Genomic DNA, 15,475 nt, shown 5'->3' with positions numbered 1-15,475 from the left:
ACCATCTGGACCTGCAGCCTTGTTCTGGTTCAGTCTCTCTAGCTGCCTCTTCACCTGACTTCTAGATACAGAAAAGTGGGAGGGGGAGGGAAAGGAAGCAGCAGCATCTCCTGATTTAGTTGAAGACAAACTTGTGAATGTAGAAGAAAAGTCCATGACCGAGGTTGAAGATAAAACATCTGAGGTTTGACAGGAAAGCTGTGGGTCAAAGGAGGGTGAGATGTYTRTTTGKCTRGGGGCAGGAGAGGAGGARRATGAGCTTGTTCCTGAGCTGAACCTGTTGAAGAATGTGTTCAGCTCATTTGCTCTGTCCAGACTTCCATCCATCCGATTCTCCTTTTGCTTAACCTGTGATCTTCTTCATCCTTCACCACACATCTCTGATATTGTTCCTTTTCAGTTTACTCTCCAGCTTCCTTCTATGAACCTCCTTGCTGTCTCTGATCTTGACTTTGAGCTGCTTCTGTATACTCCTCAATAACTCCCTGTCTCGATCCCTAAAGGCTCTTTTTTTATTGTTCAACAGTTCCTTTAGCTCACTGGTGATCCAGGGTTTGTTATTAGGGAAGCATCTCACTTTTCTGCTGGGGATGGTGTTGTCCACACAGAAGTTTATATAGTCAATCACACACTCAGTCATGGCATTTATGTCATTTACATTTGGCTGGCAAAGAACAATACAATATGTAGCTTCAAAACATCCCTGTAGGGCTTCTTCAGCTTCCTGTGACCACTTTCTCACAGTCCTCATAGTTACAGGTTGTCTCTGAACAAGTGGTTTTTATTCTGAGCAGAGATAAACAAGGTTGTGAACTGAATTACCCAGAGGAGGTCTTGCATTGGCGATATATGAATCCTTAACATTTGTGTAAAACAAATCCAATGTCTTGTTTTCTCTGGTAGAGCATTTGACAAACTGTTGAAATGTTGGCAGTGTAGCAGAGAGTGAGGCATGATTAAAATCACCAGATATTGCCACAAATGCATTGGGGTGTTGTGTCTATATCTTAGCAACAACAGAACTGACAATAGCACATGCATTGTCAGCAACAGCTGAGGTTGGAATGTAAACAGCTGCCAAAATAACACTGGTGAACTCTCTTGGTAAATAATATGGACAAAAACTTACTGCCAAGAGTTAAATGTCTGGACTGCAGTGACGAAACTTCACAGTAACATGTCCTGGATGACACCATCTGTTGTTGACAAGCACTGCTAATCCACCTCCTTTCTTTTTCCCGCTGCTCTTTAAATCTATGTCTGCTCGTATAGTCTGGAAGCCTGGCAGAGAGATGTTGGCATCTGGGACATGATCCTGCAGCCATGTCTCAGTGAAACACATAATAATGCATTCCATATATTCTTGCTGAGTCCTTGCCAGGGCTTGAAGTTCATCCAGTTTGTTAGCTAATGATCTCATGTTGCCCATTAGGATTGATGGAAGGGATGGTTTATATGTGTTAGCTCAGCGCTAGCAAGACAAACAAGTTAAACTGAGGTCCTCCATCCATATTTTCAGTTCCAGGCTGAGTCATTTCTACCTTCTCCTCTCTGTCAACGCTCTCTGGTTTCATTTAAAAGAGTCGATCATCAGATAYTGTCCAAGATTAACCTTCAGGGTGGATATAGCTCGCTAGCAGCCTCGCACCGAGGACCTATCCACGTCATCATTTACCCAGAATGCTTTGTGTGGAAATAAAATGGTCCCGTTCGTGTTAAAATATATATTTTTAACTTTTAGTTTAAAAATTATAAAAACTAAATATCCTACAGTATTTTTACAGTCTTTATTTTACAGTTAAATTATATGCTTATTAAATAAAGTTTAATGTTACAACTAATCGGGGATCTCTTTAAAGACCTAGATCTATTGGGCCTCAGTTAGACCTTTACACACTCCTAATGTTACAACTCTGTGGTGCACACATCAGCAGTGTGCTGAGGATGACATGGACCAAGGTGGACATACATAAACTGGTTTGAACCTGGTCATAACTGTGTCACAGTCCTAGCTTTTTTTTGTTAAAGAAATGTTTCTTAAATAGTTCTGAAATAGAACCTGTTCAAAGCAGCTGATAGAAAACTTTTTCTTACCACTCTAACAGTTGTGCTGTTCCTTTGCTCCTGGCCAGCTTACATAAAACAGTCATTTCCACACCAACACAAACTCTGACAAACCCCTGCAGCAGAGCACTGATGCTAAATTAACCCTCTGTGTGCCTTCCAGTGCCAGCTGGGAGTGCTGCCTCTGGGCACAGGCAATGATCTGGCCCGGGTTCTGGGCTGGGGTCCATCCTGTGACGATGACACTCAGCTGCCACAGATCCTGGAAAAGCTGGAGAGGGCCAGCACCAAGATGTTGGACCGCTGGAGCATCATGACCTACGAGATCAAGATCCCACCCAAACACAGCTACCCCGTCAGCCAGGAAGGAGCTGACGACTGCCAGGTAATCAGTAATCACTGCAGGGCCTCCACACAGACAAGACATTTTAACATTTACTCCAGTTAGATTCACAACTGGACAAAGAGAAGCAAATCTGTCCCACAATGTGTGTGTGTGTCTGTGTGTTTTCCTACAGTTTCACATTTCAGCGTATGAAGACTCAGTAGCTGCTCACCTCACAAAGATCCTCAATTCTGATCAGCATCCAGTGGTCATCTCCTCCGCAAAGTAAGTTTCCTCACTTGTAGCAGGGCTTCCCTAAAAAACAACTTTAATTTAGTGGGAAAAACATGTAATACTGTTTGTTTTTTTACCACTGAGTCCATTATTTGGTGATTTATAAAAATCTGTGGTGATAGAACAAGTACATGAATGAAGACAAAATAAACACATACTGTGTATATATACACACACACACACAAAATATCACAACAACAAAAAACAATATATACAAATCAAATTGAAATGAATGGAGGCAGAAAGAAGAAAAATCTTATAATATCTGCCCCTTTTTTCTACAATTAATTTAAAGCAATAATAATTAGGAAAAAAAATAAAAACTTCAATTCATTCTCAAACAGTAACTTATGTACTGGTATACATTAAACAGTTTCATATTTAACAAACTTATTTTTATCTTTCTCTTAAACACATTGAACTAGTATTTTTATAATCTGCCATCTGCTGGACACTTTTTGTTGTGCTCATATGTAGACGTCCTATTTTGCAAATGCTGCCTTTTTGAAATTTGGTATGCTTGTTTGTCTTTGTGTCTATGGTGTATAATGATGTGATTGTGATGCTGTATTTCTGAGTGTTTTATGTGCTGCAGAACAGGAACCTGCTGTAAAACAGCAATTATGCTGAGTCAGGCTTGATTTTTAGTAATCTTTTCCTGTTAAATAAATAAATCAAATCAAATCAATCATTTTCCAGAGTATTCCGTAATCTTATTCCCTGAACTGAAGTACATCGGTCCTTCAAATTTGTTTGAATTCTTGGTTTCACAAACATCTCAAGTCCTTTAAGATTATAAGAGCTTTATCTCTTAAAATATAACTGGGGGTGTGTATGTCGGGGTCTTCTTTTATTTATTTATTTATTTATTTATTTATTTATTTATTTCTCACTCCCCCATTTCCCGACTGACGTCTGGGGGTGGGGCCCTGGTGGGGTCATACCGCCAGGTGGGGCCCTGGATTAATGGTGGACTGGGAGCTTGGGGGGGGCGCGGGGGTCGGGCTTGCACTCTGGCTTCTTTGGAGCTGCGTGGACTCAGGGGATGTGGCTCCTGGTTTGTGTGGTCGGCCCGCTGGCCGGGGTGGTCGCCGGGTTCCGGCGGGTGTCGGCTGGGGGTGTACCTCTGGCCATGGGTGGTGGTTGGGGGATAGTCGGGGCGTGGCCTTGCTGGGGCGGGGGTGGCCGGTCGGGTCGGCGCGGTCCAGGCCGGGGCTTGGCCCTCTAATGGGTTTACCTCCTGGTTCTGGGTTCTGGTGTAGGCCACCCTCTGCGGGAGTCGGGGGCATACCCTGGACCTGAGGGGTATACAGTGTGTATCGGGAGTGTGAATGGAGTGTGGTGTCTATATTGTATGTCTTTGAATGAGTGGGTGCGAGGATGAGGGTGGGATTGTATGATTGTGTTTGTGTATGCGTGGGTATGTGTCAGGCTGGGACGTGGACTTCCCCCTCCCCTGGTTCGTTTGTCGCCCCCATCCCATACCGCCCTCTGGTGGGGGTGCCTTGCCCGCCGGCGTGCAAATGGCTCTTGGGGTCTGGGGCTGGGTGCTCGGGTGTGCACTGGCWCGGCCTGGTGGCTGCCTCTCGGGGCTTGGGTCCTCTGGCCCTGTCGGCTCTCGGCTTGGGGGGGGTGCACCCTGGGGGCCGGGCCCTCTGTACCTATGCCCGTGCTTGCCCTAGCACAGCGGGGGCAGGCGGGGACGTGCGTGCTCGTCGCTGCGGGCTGCTGTGGGGCTGCTGCGTGTGGTCKCTGGTGGGGTTCTCCTGGGTCTCCCCTATGGTTTGACCTGGGGGTGGGTGTGCGGCTCTCCTCAGGTAGGTGTACCCGGGGGCCCGGTGCTTGGGGTTCCTCCTGGGGTCGTTGGCTCTGGCCTCCCCTTATGTCTGCCTCGTGCCTTGGGGGTCGGCTCTGAGACTCCCCCACAGTCACTATTATACAATCTGTTGGAGAAATCCTGTAAATTTATGCTTGCTCACAACCGCACGCAGACAGGTGTTCAGATCTGAGGGGTTCTGAATGATCACCAGGTATATATAGGTGGATGTTTGTTTACCTGTCTGAATGTATATATGTATGCCTTTGCTAAGTTTTGTTACCTTAATTATTTGCAGGTGTGCAGACAGATGCTGGATGTATTGTATTGTTTTCTTGACATATATCTCGCATATCATCAATTCTTTCTTTCACTTTTTTCCATTACATTGTAACTTTTCTTTCCTTTCCTTCTTTTTTCCTTTCTTTCTTCTTCTTTCTTGTCTATCAAAAAAAACACTGATGATGAAGAAGCTAAGATACTAATATTCAGATATTTAGTACTGCTTTCTACTGAAGTGGTAAAAAAAAAATATATATATATATTGTCATGGACTAATTATTTATATCTGTTTCCCCTTGACACTGTTCATCTCTCATATCTTTCTGGAGGCTCCAGTCGCCATCACAAGGCACTGAACTTTGACATACTCTGGGTGTGAGCCTTGTGATTGGCTGAACAGTACATTTGGCGATCTGTGATTGGTTGTAAACTGACACATGGTTTTGGCATGTTGTATATTATTTGGCTGTGTTCTGCTGACGCCCGCAGCGGCAAGCAGACAGAACCTTCCTGATTCAGTTCTGTGTGTTCGTTGCTCACAATTAAAATCATATTTGATTATCACATACGCAGACTTTTCTCGTATTATTCCAACGTGTTTCTGCATTTGCCACCACATATATACTGGATGTTTAAAGACAACATTTTTATGAGCCTTATACATAAGCTGCAAAATATTATAATTAACTAACTCATAAGATTTTAATCATTTTAATTTACAAAATAATATATTTGAAGGATGACAGTAATGTTTTCTGGTGATAATTCTTACTGTACTTTTCTGTAAAATAAAAATAGGATTTGTGATTGTTTTGCATGCTTTACCCCAGACTTCAACACAGTATACCAAGTATGGAACAATTGTTGTGTTATACAATAAACAGAGCTTTATCATTGAAGAACTCCCTTACTTTATGCAGTACTCCAACAGATTTAGATATTTTTGTTCTTAAGTGATTCACATGAGCTCTCCATATAAGTTAATATATAAATCGAGTTAGATGTAAATGCAAGTGAGTGTTTGTAGTGATACATAAATGCTAATGATCTGCTCATAATTATGAAAAAGCCCTGATTTAACAACTCACAAGTTACACAAGGCCCATTTTTAAAATTGGGCCATTTTTTCCATTTTTTACCCTAACTTAAGCAGTTTTTCAAGATTTCCCATGGGAGTTGAATTTCAGTCTTTTAAAACATGTTATTACACCTTTACAATCATATTGGTGAAGAAATTTTTTGGTAACAATTTAACTGGTAGATTTGTAAAATATCTCATAAAATGCCGTTACTAATGGGAGATAATGACAAAAACTAATAACTAACTAAGAAATTCTGTGCTTTCTAAAATGCATAAAGTGTTTTCACTCTTCATAACCACCTGTATCTGAGGAAATTATCAACATATTAGATTTTTCTTTTTTTGATTATTTAATGGTACAAACAAAATAATTATTTAAACCACAGAGATTATAGTGTTAGCTTTATTTGCATAATGACAAGTTTCCTGTTTTTTTTCTTTCTTTTCCTTTTAGGATCCTGTGTGAAACTGTGAAGGATTTTGTTGCTAAAGTGGGGAAAGCATATGAGAAAAGCACAGAGAATGCTGATGAGTGTGACTCCATGACTCTTAAAGTAAGTGACAAACATGATGCTGATCATTTGCCTGTTGTGAAAAGCAGCTTCATTACTGTCGTTCTGCTAACTGTGACTGTTTTTCCCCTCTGGGACCTCCAGTGTGCCATCCTGAACGAAAAGCTGGACTCTCTTCTCCAGACCCTCAACTCAGAGTGCCAACCTCTGCCTCCACTTCCCCACTGCACTCCTCCCATTGTAGTGGAGGAGCAGGAAGAAGAAGAAGAGGAGGAGGAGGAAGAGGAGGCCAGTGAGGAAAGCCTAACAGAGCTGAAGGAGAAGTTGGAAGCAGAAGTGACAGAGAAGGGTGGAGGAGGAGGATCTGCTCACCCACTGTTCAAAAGCAGGGAGCAGCTAATGCTCAGGGCCAACAGCCTGAAAAAAGCCATTCGTCAGATCATCGAGCAGGCTGTGAGAGGTACACATCTTCTTCTTCCTGAAGGAAAAACTGTCAGAGACATAGTTAAAGATAAACTCCAACAACTTTAAAGCAGAGTTCTGTGGAAACTTATCTTACTTTCAGGGGTAGACATAAGGATTTTTTTCACAACCTGTTGACAAAATCCTGTCTGCCAAATTTTTTGATTGTCCTTTACAAAAAATATCATATTATTATACTGATGAGCTTATGACTAGTCCAAGCTCAGCCAAAACCAAAATAAATTGCTCTCATCTTAAAGATGGCTGCAATATCCCTTTAATAATCTAGGTATCTAGTTATTTGAAAGATAGGAAAAAGTTTGTACACATAAATGGTGTAAGAACTAAACTTGGCATTATCACATGTGGAGTCCCTCAGGGCTCTGTACTGGGACCCAAGTTATTTATTTTGTATGTGAATGACTTAGTAAATGTGTCAGGACTTTTCGAATGTGCTTTATTTGCTGACGAYACAACATTTTTTTTTGTTTAGGTAAAAATATAGAAAATATGCTTGAGATGGTACAGAAAGAATATGAGAAAATACAAAACTGGTTTCAACAAAACAAATCATCATTAAATTTGGATAAAACAAATTATGATATGTAGGAATAGGATGAAACTGTTGATTTCTCATTTAAAGTAGATGGTAGTGAGATCTGTAAAGTCAGTGAGGTGAAATTTCTGGGTGTCATCATTGATGACAAGCACATCATTTAAGTACAAAAATATCTAAATCTACAGGAGTACTGCATAAAGTCAGGGAGTTATTTAATGACAAAGCTCTGCTTGTGTTGTGTAGTGCAATAATTGTTTCGCATTTACTTTACCGTGTTGAAATCTGGGGTAAAGCTTGCAAAATTACAAATCTGATTTTTGTTTTGCAAAAAAGAGCCGAAAGAATTGTCGCTGGAAAAGATTACAACCATCCATCAAATATTTTATTTTACAAACTGAAAATTTTGAAATTCCATGATTTGGTTAATTATAATATTTTACTATTCATGTACAAGGTTCTTAAAAACTTATTACCTTCCAACATTCAGGCAAATTTAGTTAACAGAGACAGTTGTTMTTATCTTAAGGGGATGGAAATGTTTGTGAAACCAGATTTTTGTACGTGTTTGAGAGAAAGATGTACTTAAATCGTTTAATCCAGGGTATGGTTTAACCAGGGTATAGTTTAATCCAGGGTATAGTTTAATCCAGGGTATAGGATTGTGGAATAGTTTGGAGGATGATGTTAAAAATGTCAGATCTATGTATATATTGAAGAGAAAGATAAAAGCTAGTTTTTTGAAGGTATATGAAAAGTAAAATGTGAATCTATATGAATTGTTTGAGTTGTTGTTTTTATTTTTGAATTTATATTAATTTTTTTGTTTTTGTTTTTTTAATGTTTATATATTTTTCATTTAGTATCATTTAGTAAATTATGTTTCATTTGACTACATTCTGGGGTTAAAAGGGGCAGACATATAAGATTTATTCTTCTTCTGCTACCTTTCATTTTATTTTGATTTGTGTTTTTTCTTGGTTTTCTATTGTTTATAGTTATTTTTTAATGAAATGAATACATTTTTGAATTAAATTGAATTGAATAATCCCCATGTTTAGGCATCACATTTTTAAAAACCTTTAAGGAGTGAGTGTTTGTGAGACAGAGTTCAGATCAGGATCTGGTATTTGCCAGTAAAGTAAAACACGTTATGTCTCCTTCATCCCTCCTTGTTTTGTTCTGTTCAGTGGTTGATGAGCAGAATGCCAATACAGAGGACACCGAGCTGTCATCGTCCCTGGAGTTTAGAAAGGACAGTGAGGACGAGAACAGAGACAGTGAAAAGGACGAAGACACCAAAGAACTGGAAGCCATGTCAGGTGAGTGTTTTTACCTCTGATYCTGATCTCCAATGCATCAACGCACCACCGCCTGTCTGTAGCTAAACTGTTGATCTCCTGATCTTCAGTCTGCTGCAGCAGAGAACTACTTCAGTAATAAATKAACTGACCTGAAGATGTGATAGCAGGACAGGGCTTGTCATTTGTTTCTTGCATGCATTTGACCTCATGGAGGACTCACAGGATGTTGCTTGGAGTTGGGAACAACTTCAGTTTGGAAAAAGAGCAAAACTTTGAAAATTAAAGGCCCAGCTTTCTTTAAGAAATGCATACTGCTTTTCATGCCAGAGTTTTAAACAGTCATCTTATGTTGAGCACTGACAGAGTTGTACAAGCAATTTTAGTCAAATCTTGAAAATGCTGAGAATATATGTTGTAAATCATGTGTCAAACAAAAAAAACTTTTTTTTAACTTAACATGAAATTTGTTTCTTATATCAATGGTAAACTTTAAATTTATGGTTAAATTCAACAAAATTAATTTAATAAAAGTAAATGAAATAAAAAATAAATTAAAAAAATTCCTGTCCCTGAGCTGTTGGCTTGAAGTAACTGAACAATTTAGTTGGATAGCTCAGTACTGAAAATAAGCTGCTTTAAAGTCACCATCAAACATAAACTAAATCTGCCATAATGCAGCTACTCACTAGAAACTCATCTGTGAGTAAAACTTTATTTGTTTTACTTTTAATAATATTTCTGTATTTATTACAGATTTAGTCAGTCATATTAGTTCTTATCAGTGTTTAAAAGAGGACGTGTTAAAACTCTGTTTAGTCAAAGTTAAACATGAAACATCAAAGTTAATTTCAAGTGGCCCTTCGAGGGCCACCATAACACTCATGTGGCCCTCAGTGAAAATGAGTTTGACAAACCTCTTAGCTTTCATTTTTGAAAAGATAATATCATATTATAACATGCAAAATACAGGGAGGTAGATCTTATTTAGAACCTGTAGAGCAGTCCCTTTAAGTCAATATTGACACAATGAAAAGACTTGTCACCTGATAAGCGGAACCGAGTGATCTCACACAGAGACAGTTTTTCAAAGAGAGTGTTTTTATTTACTGGTGCTGTATCGTTTGGACCCAGGGCTGAGGGGAAAGCAGAACAAGAGGTAAGTAACAGTTCCAGAAAGTCTTTACTTAGGATAAGTAATGAATGATTGGTTAGTTTTTCTTCTTACAGGTTTTGGTGATCTCAGTCCGGCACGACCAGGGGAAATCCAACAGAGTGTCTGATCTTCAGTAGAGTGACCTGGAATCCAATACAGGTGAGTGGCACAGTGAGTTCAATCCTTTAGTGGCAGTGCAGGTGGTGAACATGGTGAAACTTCCTTGTGAGCAGTCCGTGGTTAAAAAGTGGCAAAGCTTGGTCCAAATTGCAATGATGCATCAGCAAAGACCAAACGTGCAGTGAGCCTTAAAAAGGATCCTGAGCTTGGTACCAGCAATCACCCGCAGCTGACATCAATCAGGCAGAGGGAGCTCCAGCAAAACACCAATTGTGTCAGTACCCTCTTCTCAAATATCGCCTCCAGGCGACCCACGACGTYTTTCAGGATGGGACCTGTAAAAATCAGAGATGAGGGAGGGATCCATGACCTCTCTTCTGGCCCATAACCTTCCCAGTCAACCAGGTACATGAAACCTCTGCCCCTTCTCCTGACATCCAGGATGTGCCTAACAGTATAGGCAGGATGGTTATCAATAATCCGGGCAGGAGGGGGGAGGACGGAAGGAGGGCTGAGAGAACTCTCCAGCACAGGTTTAACCTGTGAAACATGAAAGGTGGGGTGGATTTTCATGGAGGTAGGTAAAGTTAGACGGATAGCAGATGGATTGATGATGTGTTCGATGGTGAAGGGCCCGATGAATCGGGGTGCCAGCTTTCTCGGTGTATCTTTAAGTTGGATGTCTTTGGTGGACAACCAGACTCTTTGGCCAACTTGATACCGGGGTGCTGCCGTTCGCCGACGGTCAGCAATCTTCTTGTTCCGATCTGCTGTGCGTAGCAGGGCCTGCTTGGTCTGTCTCCAAATCCTACGGCACCTGTGGAGATGAAGCTGGACTGAAGGGACAGAGATGTCAGTTTCACAACTGGGGAACAGTGGTGGGTTATAGCCCAAGGATGCTTCAAATGGTGACAGTCCTGTGGCAGAGGATGTGTGAGTGTTGTGGGCATACTGTATTCAATCCAAATTAGATGGGTGGACCAGGTAGAGGGGTTGTCATTTACCACACAGCGGAGAGCGGCCTCCAACTCCTGGTTGCAGCGCTTGGTCTGGCCATTGGATTGGGGGTGGTATCCAGACGTTAGACTGACTGAGGCTCCTAAGGCGTTGCAGAAAGCCCTCCACACCTATGAGACGAACTGGGGTCCTCTGTCAGAAACAATGTCACTGGGGATTCCATGGTTACAAAAACAACTTCAACAAGACATTTTGCGGTTTCTAAAGCAGTGGGCAGCTTGGTGAGTGGGATAAAATGCACAACTTTAGAAAAACGGTCAACCACAGTCAGGACTACAGTGTTACCCTGTGATGGGGGAAGGCCGGTAACAAAATCCAGGGCGATATGGGACCATGGCCGACCTGGAACTGGTAGAGGTTGTAGAAGTCCACTGGGGGGTCGATTGCTTCCCTTAGCTCTGGCACATGTTGAACAGACAGAGACAAACTCTCAGCAGACATATTAGGCCACCAAAAATATCTCGTGGCTAAAAACTGCATACGAGAAGCACCAGGGTGACATGAAAAAGGACTTGAATGCAACCAGTCCAACACTTTAGTTTTAACTGTAGATGGAACAAACAGTTTACCCTGTGGTCCTCCACCTGGATCAGGTTCGGTCTTCTGAGCGTCCAAAACGTCCTTTTGAAGGGCTCAGGTGAGAGAACCCACAACACAGGACTTTGGGATGATGTTTTCTTCCACAGGGTGTTCTGAAACAGAAAACTGACGGGACAAGGCATCTGGTTTGACATTCTTAGAACCAGGTCTAAATGTGATGATGAAATTAAATCGTCCAAAAAATAGTGACCACCGTGCCTGATGAGGATTAAGTCTCTTGGCTGTGTGTAAATAAGACAGGTTTTTATGATCAGTCCAGATGCTGAAGGGCTTTTCTGTACCTTCTAGCAAATGACGCCATTCTTCCAAAGCTAGTTTAATCGCCAGGAGCTCTCTATTACCGACATCATACTTTCTTTCTGCTGGTGACAATCGGCGGGAGAAAAAGGCACATGGGTGAGTTTTACGATCAGTCTCAGACCTATGGGATAGGATCGCCCCCACACCAGTATCAGAAGCATCTACTTCTACTAAGAACTGTTTGGCTGGGTCAGGGTGTTTGAGGATGGGTGCAGAGACAAACCTGGACTTGAGCTCGGTAAACGCTGCGTCARCTTCAGGAGACCACTTGAAAGTCCTCAGGGTAGAAGTGAGTTGAGTCAAGGGGGCTACCACGGTGCTGTAGAGGAACCTCTGTAGCTGTTTTCGATCAGCAGGAACAGGCCACTCTGCTACTGCCTTAATCTTCTCTGGGTCAGTCTGAAAGAAACCTTGGCCRAAAATGAATCCAAAAAATGATACTGAAGGTGACATGGAATTCACATTTTTCAGCCTTTACAAACAACTGGTTCTCATGAAGGCGTTGTAAAACTGCTCGAACATGTTGGTGATGTTGGTTCAAGTCCTGAGAATGAATCAAAATGTCATCCAAATAGATAAACACGAAAACACAGAGGAAATCCCGAAGCACATCATTTATTAAGGATTGGAAAACCGCTGGTGCATTAGTTAGCCCAAATGGCATAACTAAAAATTCAAAATGGCCCAGTGGTGTTTTGAAAGCAGTTTTCCATTCGTCCCCCTTTTTAATTCTTACCAAATGGTAACCGTACCTTAGGTCTAACTTGGAAAAAATGGAGGCCGAATGGAGTTGTTGATGGACTGAATCGATTAGAGGTAAGGGGTATTTGTTTTTAATGGTAATCTGATTTAAACCTCTGAAGTCAATGCAAGGGCGGAGGGTTTTGTCTTTCTTCTCAACGAAGAAAAACCCAGCCCCTACAGGGGATGATGAGGGGCGGATAATACCAGACTATAGGGATTCTTCAATGTAGTTTTTCATAGCCTCATATTCAGGACCTGACAGATTATAGAGGCGACTTGGTGGCAAGGGTGAACCGGGTAACAAATCTATGGAACAGTCATACGAATGATGAGGGGGGAGAGCGAGGGCCTTGGTTTTACTAAAGACAGAGGCTAAATCATGATATTCTACAGGGACTTTGGAGAGATCAATCTTTTAATTAACATTTTCCTTCAAACAGGACTCAGGAACTRCTGACTTTAAACAGTTATTTAAACAATAGTCACTCCAACTGTCCACCCTCTTTTCTTTCCAGTTTATGACAGGATTGTGTTTCAAAAACCAAGGATAGCCTAAAACCAAATGAGTAGTATTAGAAGGGAAAACATAAAACTCACCAAACTCTCGGTGGTTGCCGGAGATGAGTAATTGGAGCTTGGGGACCACATGTGAAATTACGGTGATGTTCTGCCCAGTTATTCCAGCGACAGGGAGAGGGACCTTTAACGTCAGCGTGGGGAGTTGAAGTTGCTTCACGAGGTCAGTAGAGATCAAACTCTGTTCAGCCCCAGAGTCTAACAAAACGTGAATGGGAAACTTAACTCGTGGAGTGATGATCATGGCGTGCAAGGTAAGGCGAGTTGCAGGGGAAAGCTCAGAATGGCCCACCAGGATGTCCCTGTTTACTGGCGAGCCCGCCCTTTCCCGGTGTGGGGCATTTGGCGACAAAGTGATCATTACCACCGCAGTAAAAACACTGGCGTGCATCGAGTCGTCTTTGTCTCTCCTCCGGGCTCAGACGCGCTCTCCCAAGCTGCATCAGTACAGGTCCGGACTCAGGTAAAACAGATTCCACTGATTGCGGGACTGAGACGGGTTGGTATGCGGAAGTGCTGGGGCGCTGGGAGTTGTAGTTCTTTTCTCGATGTCGCTCTTGTAGGTGATTATCAATCCTGATTGCTAAGGTTATCAGCTCATCCAAGGAATCAGGTTCATCTCGAGTCGCCAGCTGATCCTTCAAAGCATCAGAGAGGGAATTAATGAACATACTTTTTAACGCCAGATCATCCCAACCTGTTTCTTCAGCGATGATGCAGAAATTGATTGAGTGGTCTGCCACAGAGTTTCTGCCTTGACGGAGCGCAATGAGACGTTTTCCTGCTGCCTCCTGCTGGAGAGGGTGGTCAAACACAGTGCGAAACTCTTTAATGAAACGTTGATATGTTAAGGTTTCCATGGAGTGAGACTGAAGAAATGAATGGGACCACTGCAAAGCCCTTCCCTTCAATGAGTTCACTACAAATGATATTTTAGCACAGTTGTCTGGAAATAGAGAAGGGGAGCGAGTTTTTGCAGGATTGCACTGCAACAAAAAACCACCACAATTGTTTAAATTTCCATCAAACAACTCTGCGGGTCTGAAATCAGGTTCTCGGGCATGCTGGACTGGAGGTGGACTGGAGACATGGGGCGGCACAGGAATTTGGGTCATGAGATTTCCCAGCTTAGCATCAATAGCGGAGACGAAGGTATTTAATCTTTGTAGCATGGCACCTGAATCCTGTTGCTGATCATTTAACTGTTGTAAAAGGGAATCATGATTATTAATTCTATGAATCTGGATCTCTAAAACCTCTCGAGTCTGAGCTGCCTCAGCTCCGCCTGGTGCCATTTTATTTGGCTAATGCATACTGACACAATGAAAAGACATGTCACCTGATAAGAGGAACCGAGTGAGCTCACACAGAGACCGTTTTTCAAAGAGRAAGTGTTTTTATTTACTGGTGCTGTATCGTTTGGACCCTGGGCTGAGGGGAAAGCAGAACGAGAGGTAGGTAATAGTTCCAGAAAGTCTTTACTTAGGATAAGTAATGAATGATTGGTTAGTTTTTCTTCTTACAGGTTTTGGTGATCTCAGTCCGGCACGACCAGGGGAAATCCAACAGAGTGTCTGATCTTCAGCAGAGTGACCTGGAGTCCAATACAGGTGAGTGGCACAGTGAGTTCAATCCTTTAGTGGCAGTGCAGGTGGTGAAAGCGGTGAAACTTCCTTGTGAGCAGTCTGTGGTTAAAAAGTGACAAAGCTTGGTCCAAATTGCWAYGATGCATCAGCAAAGACCAAAYGTGGAGTGAGCCTTAAAAAGGATCCTKAGCTTGATACCAGCAACCACCCGCAGCTGACATCAATCAGGCAGAGGGAGCTCCAGCAAAACACCAATTGTGTCAAATATCTGTAAATTTGAGTAATTGCCATTTGTGTGTTTAAGTTAAGCTGATCTGACTCCTAAAGTTAAATAGTTGTAGGTTTACTGTACTTCCAATGATTATTTTTGGAAATTCTCATTATAATATGTGCTTTGCATCATGAGATATTTAGCTAATGGACATACAGCGGGTAAAATAAGGATTGAACATGTCWCCATTTTTCTCAGTAAATATATTACTAGAGGTGCTAATGACATGAAATTTTCACCAGATGTTGGTAACAACCCAAGTGATCCATACATACAAAGAAATCAAACCATAAATGTCCAGAAATTAAGTTATTTGTAATAATGTGAAATGGCACAGGGAAAAAGTATTGAACACATGAAGAAAGGGAGGTGAAGAAAGGGAGGTGAAAAGAGGCATGGAAAGCCAAGACAC

General features: G+C 41.9%; 1 protein-coding gene across 2 annotated transcripts in view; it reads left to right on the top strand.

The window, feature by feature from the left end:
- The window catches only part of dgkh (diacylglycerol kinase, eta), a gene marked incomplete at its 5' end in the record, with an annotated part of 71,814 nt that overhangs the window by 4,402 nt on the left and 51,937 nt on the right, over positions 1-15,475 (top strand). For both annotated transcript variants that reach the window (XM_014027069.1, XM_014027070.1), the window contains 5 exon segments: positions 2,228-2,449; positions 2,583-2,674; positions 6,317-6,416; positions 6,519-6,834; positions 8,583-8,714. In XM_014027069.1, coding sequence (XP_013882523.1) covers positions 2,228-2,449; positions 2,583-2,674; positions 6,317-6,416; positions 6,519-6,834; positions 8,583-8,714 — 862 coding nt within the window.

The sequence above is a fragment of the Austrofundulus limnaeus genome, unplaced genomic scaffold (genome assembly GCF_001266775.1).
Source record: "Austrofundulus limnaeus strain Quisiro unplaced genomic scaffold, Austrofundulus_limnaeus-1.0 Scaffold613, whole genome shotgun sequence".
Lineage (NCBI taxonomy): Eukaryota > Metazoa > Chordata > Actinopteri > Cyprinodontiformes > Rivulidae > Austrofundulus > Austrofundulus limnaeus.
This window is presented reverse-complemented; position numbering and strand designations above follow the sequence as displayed.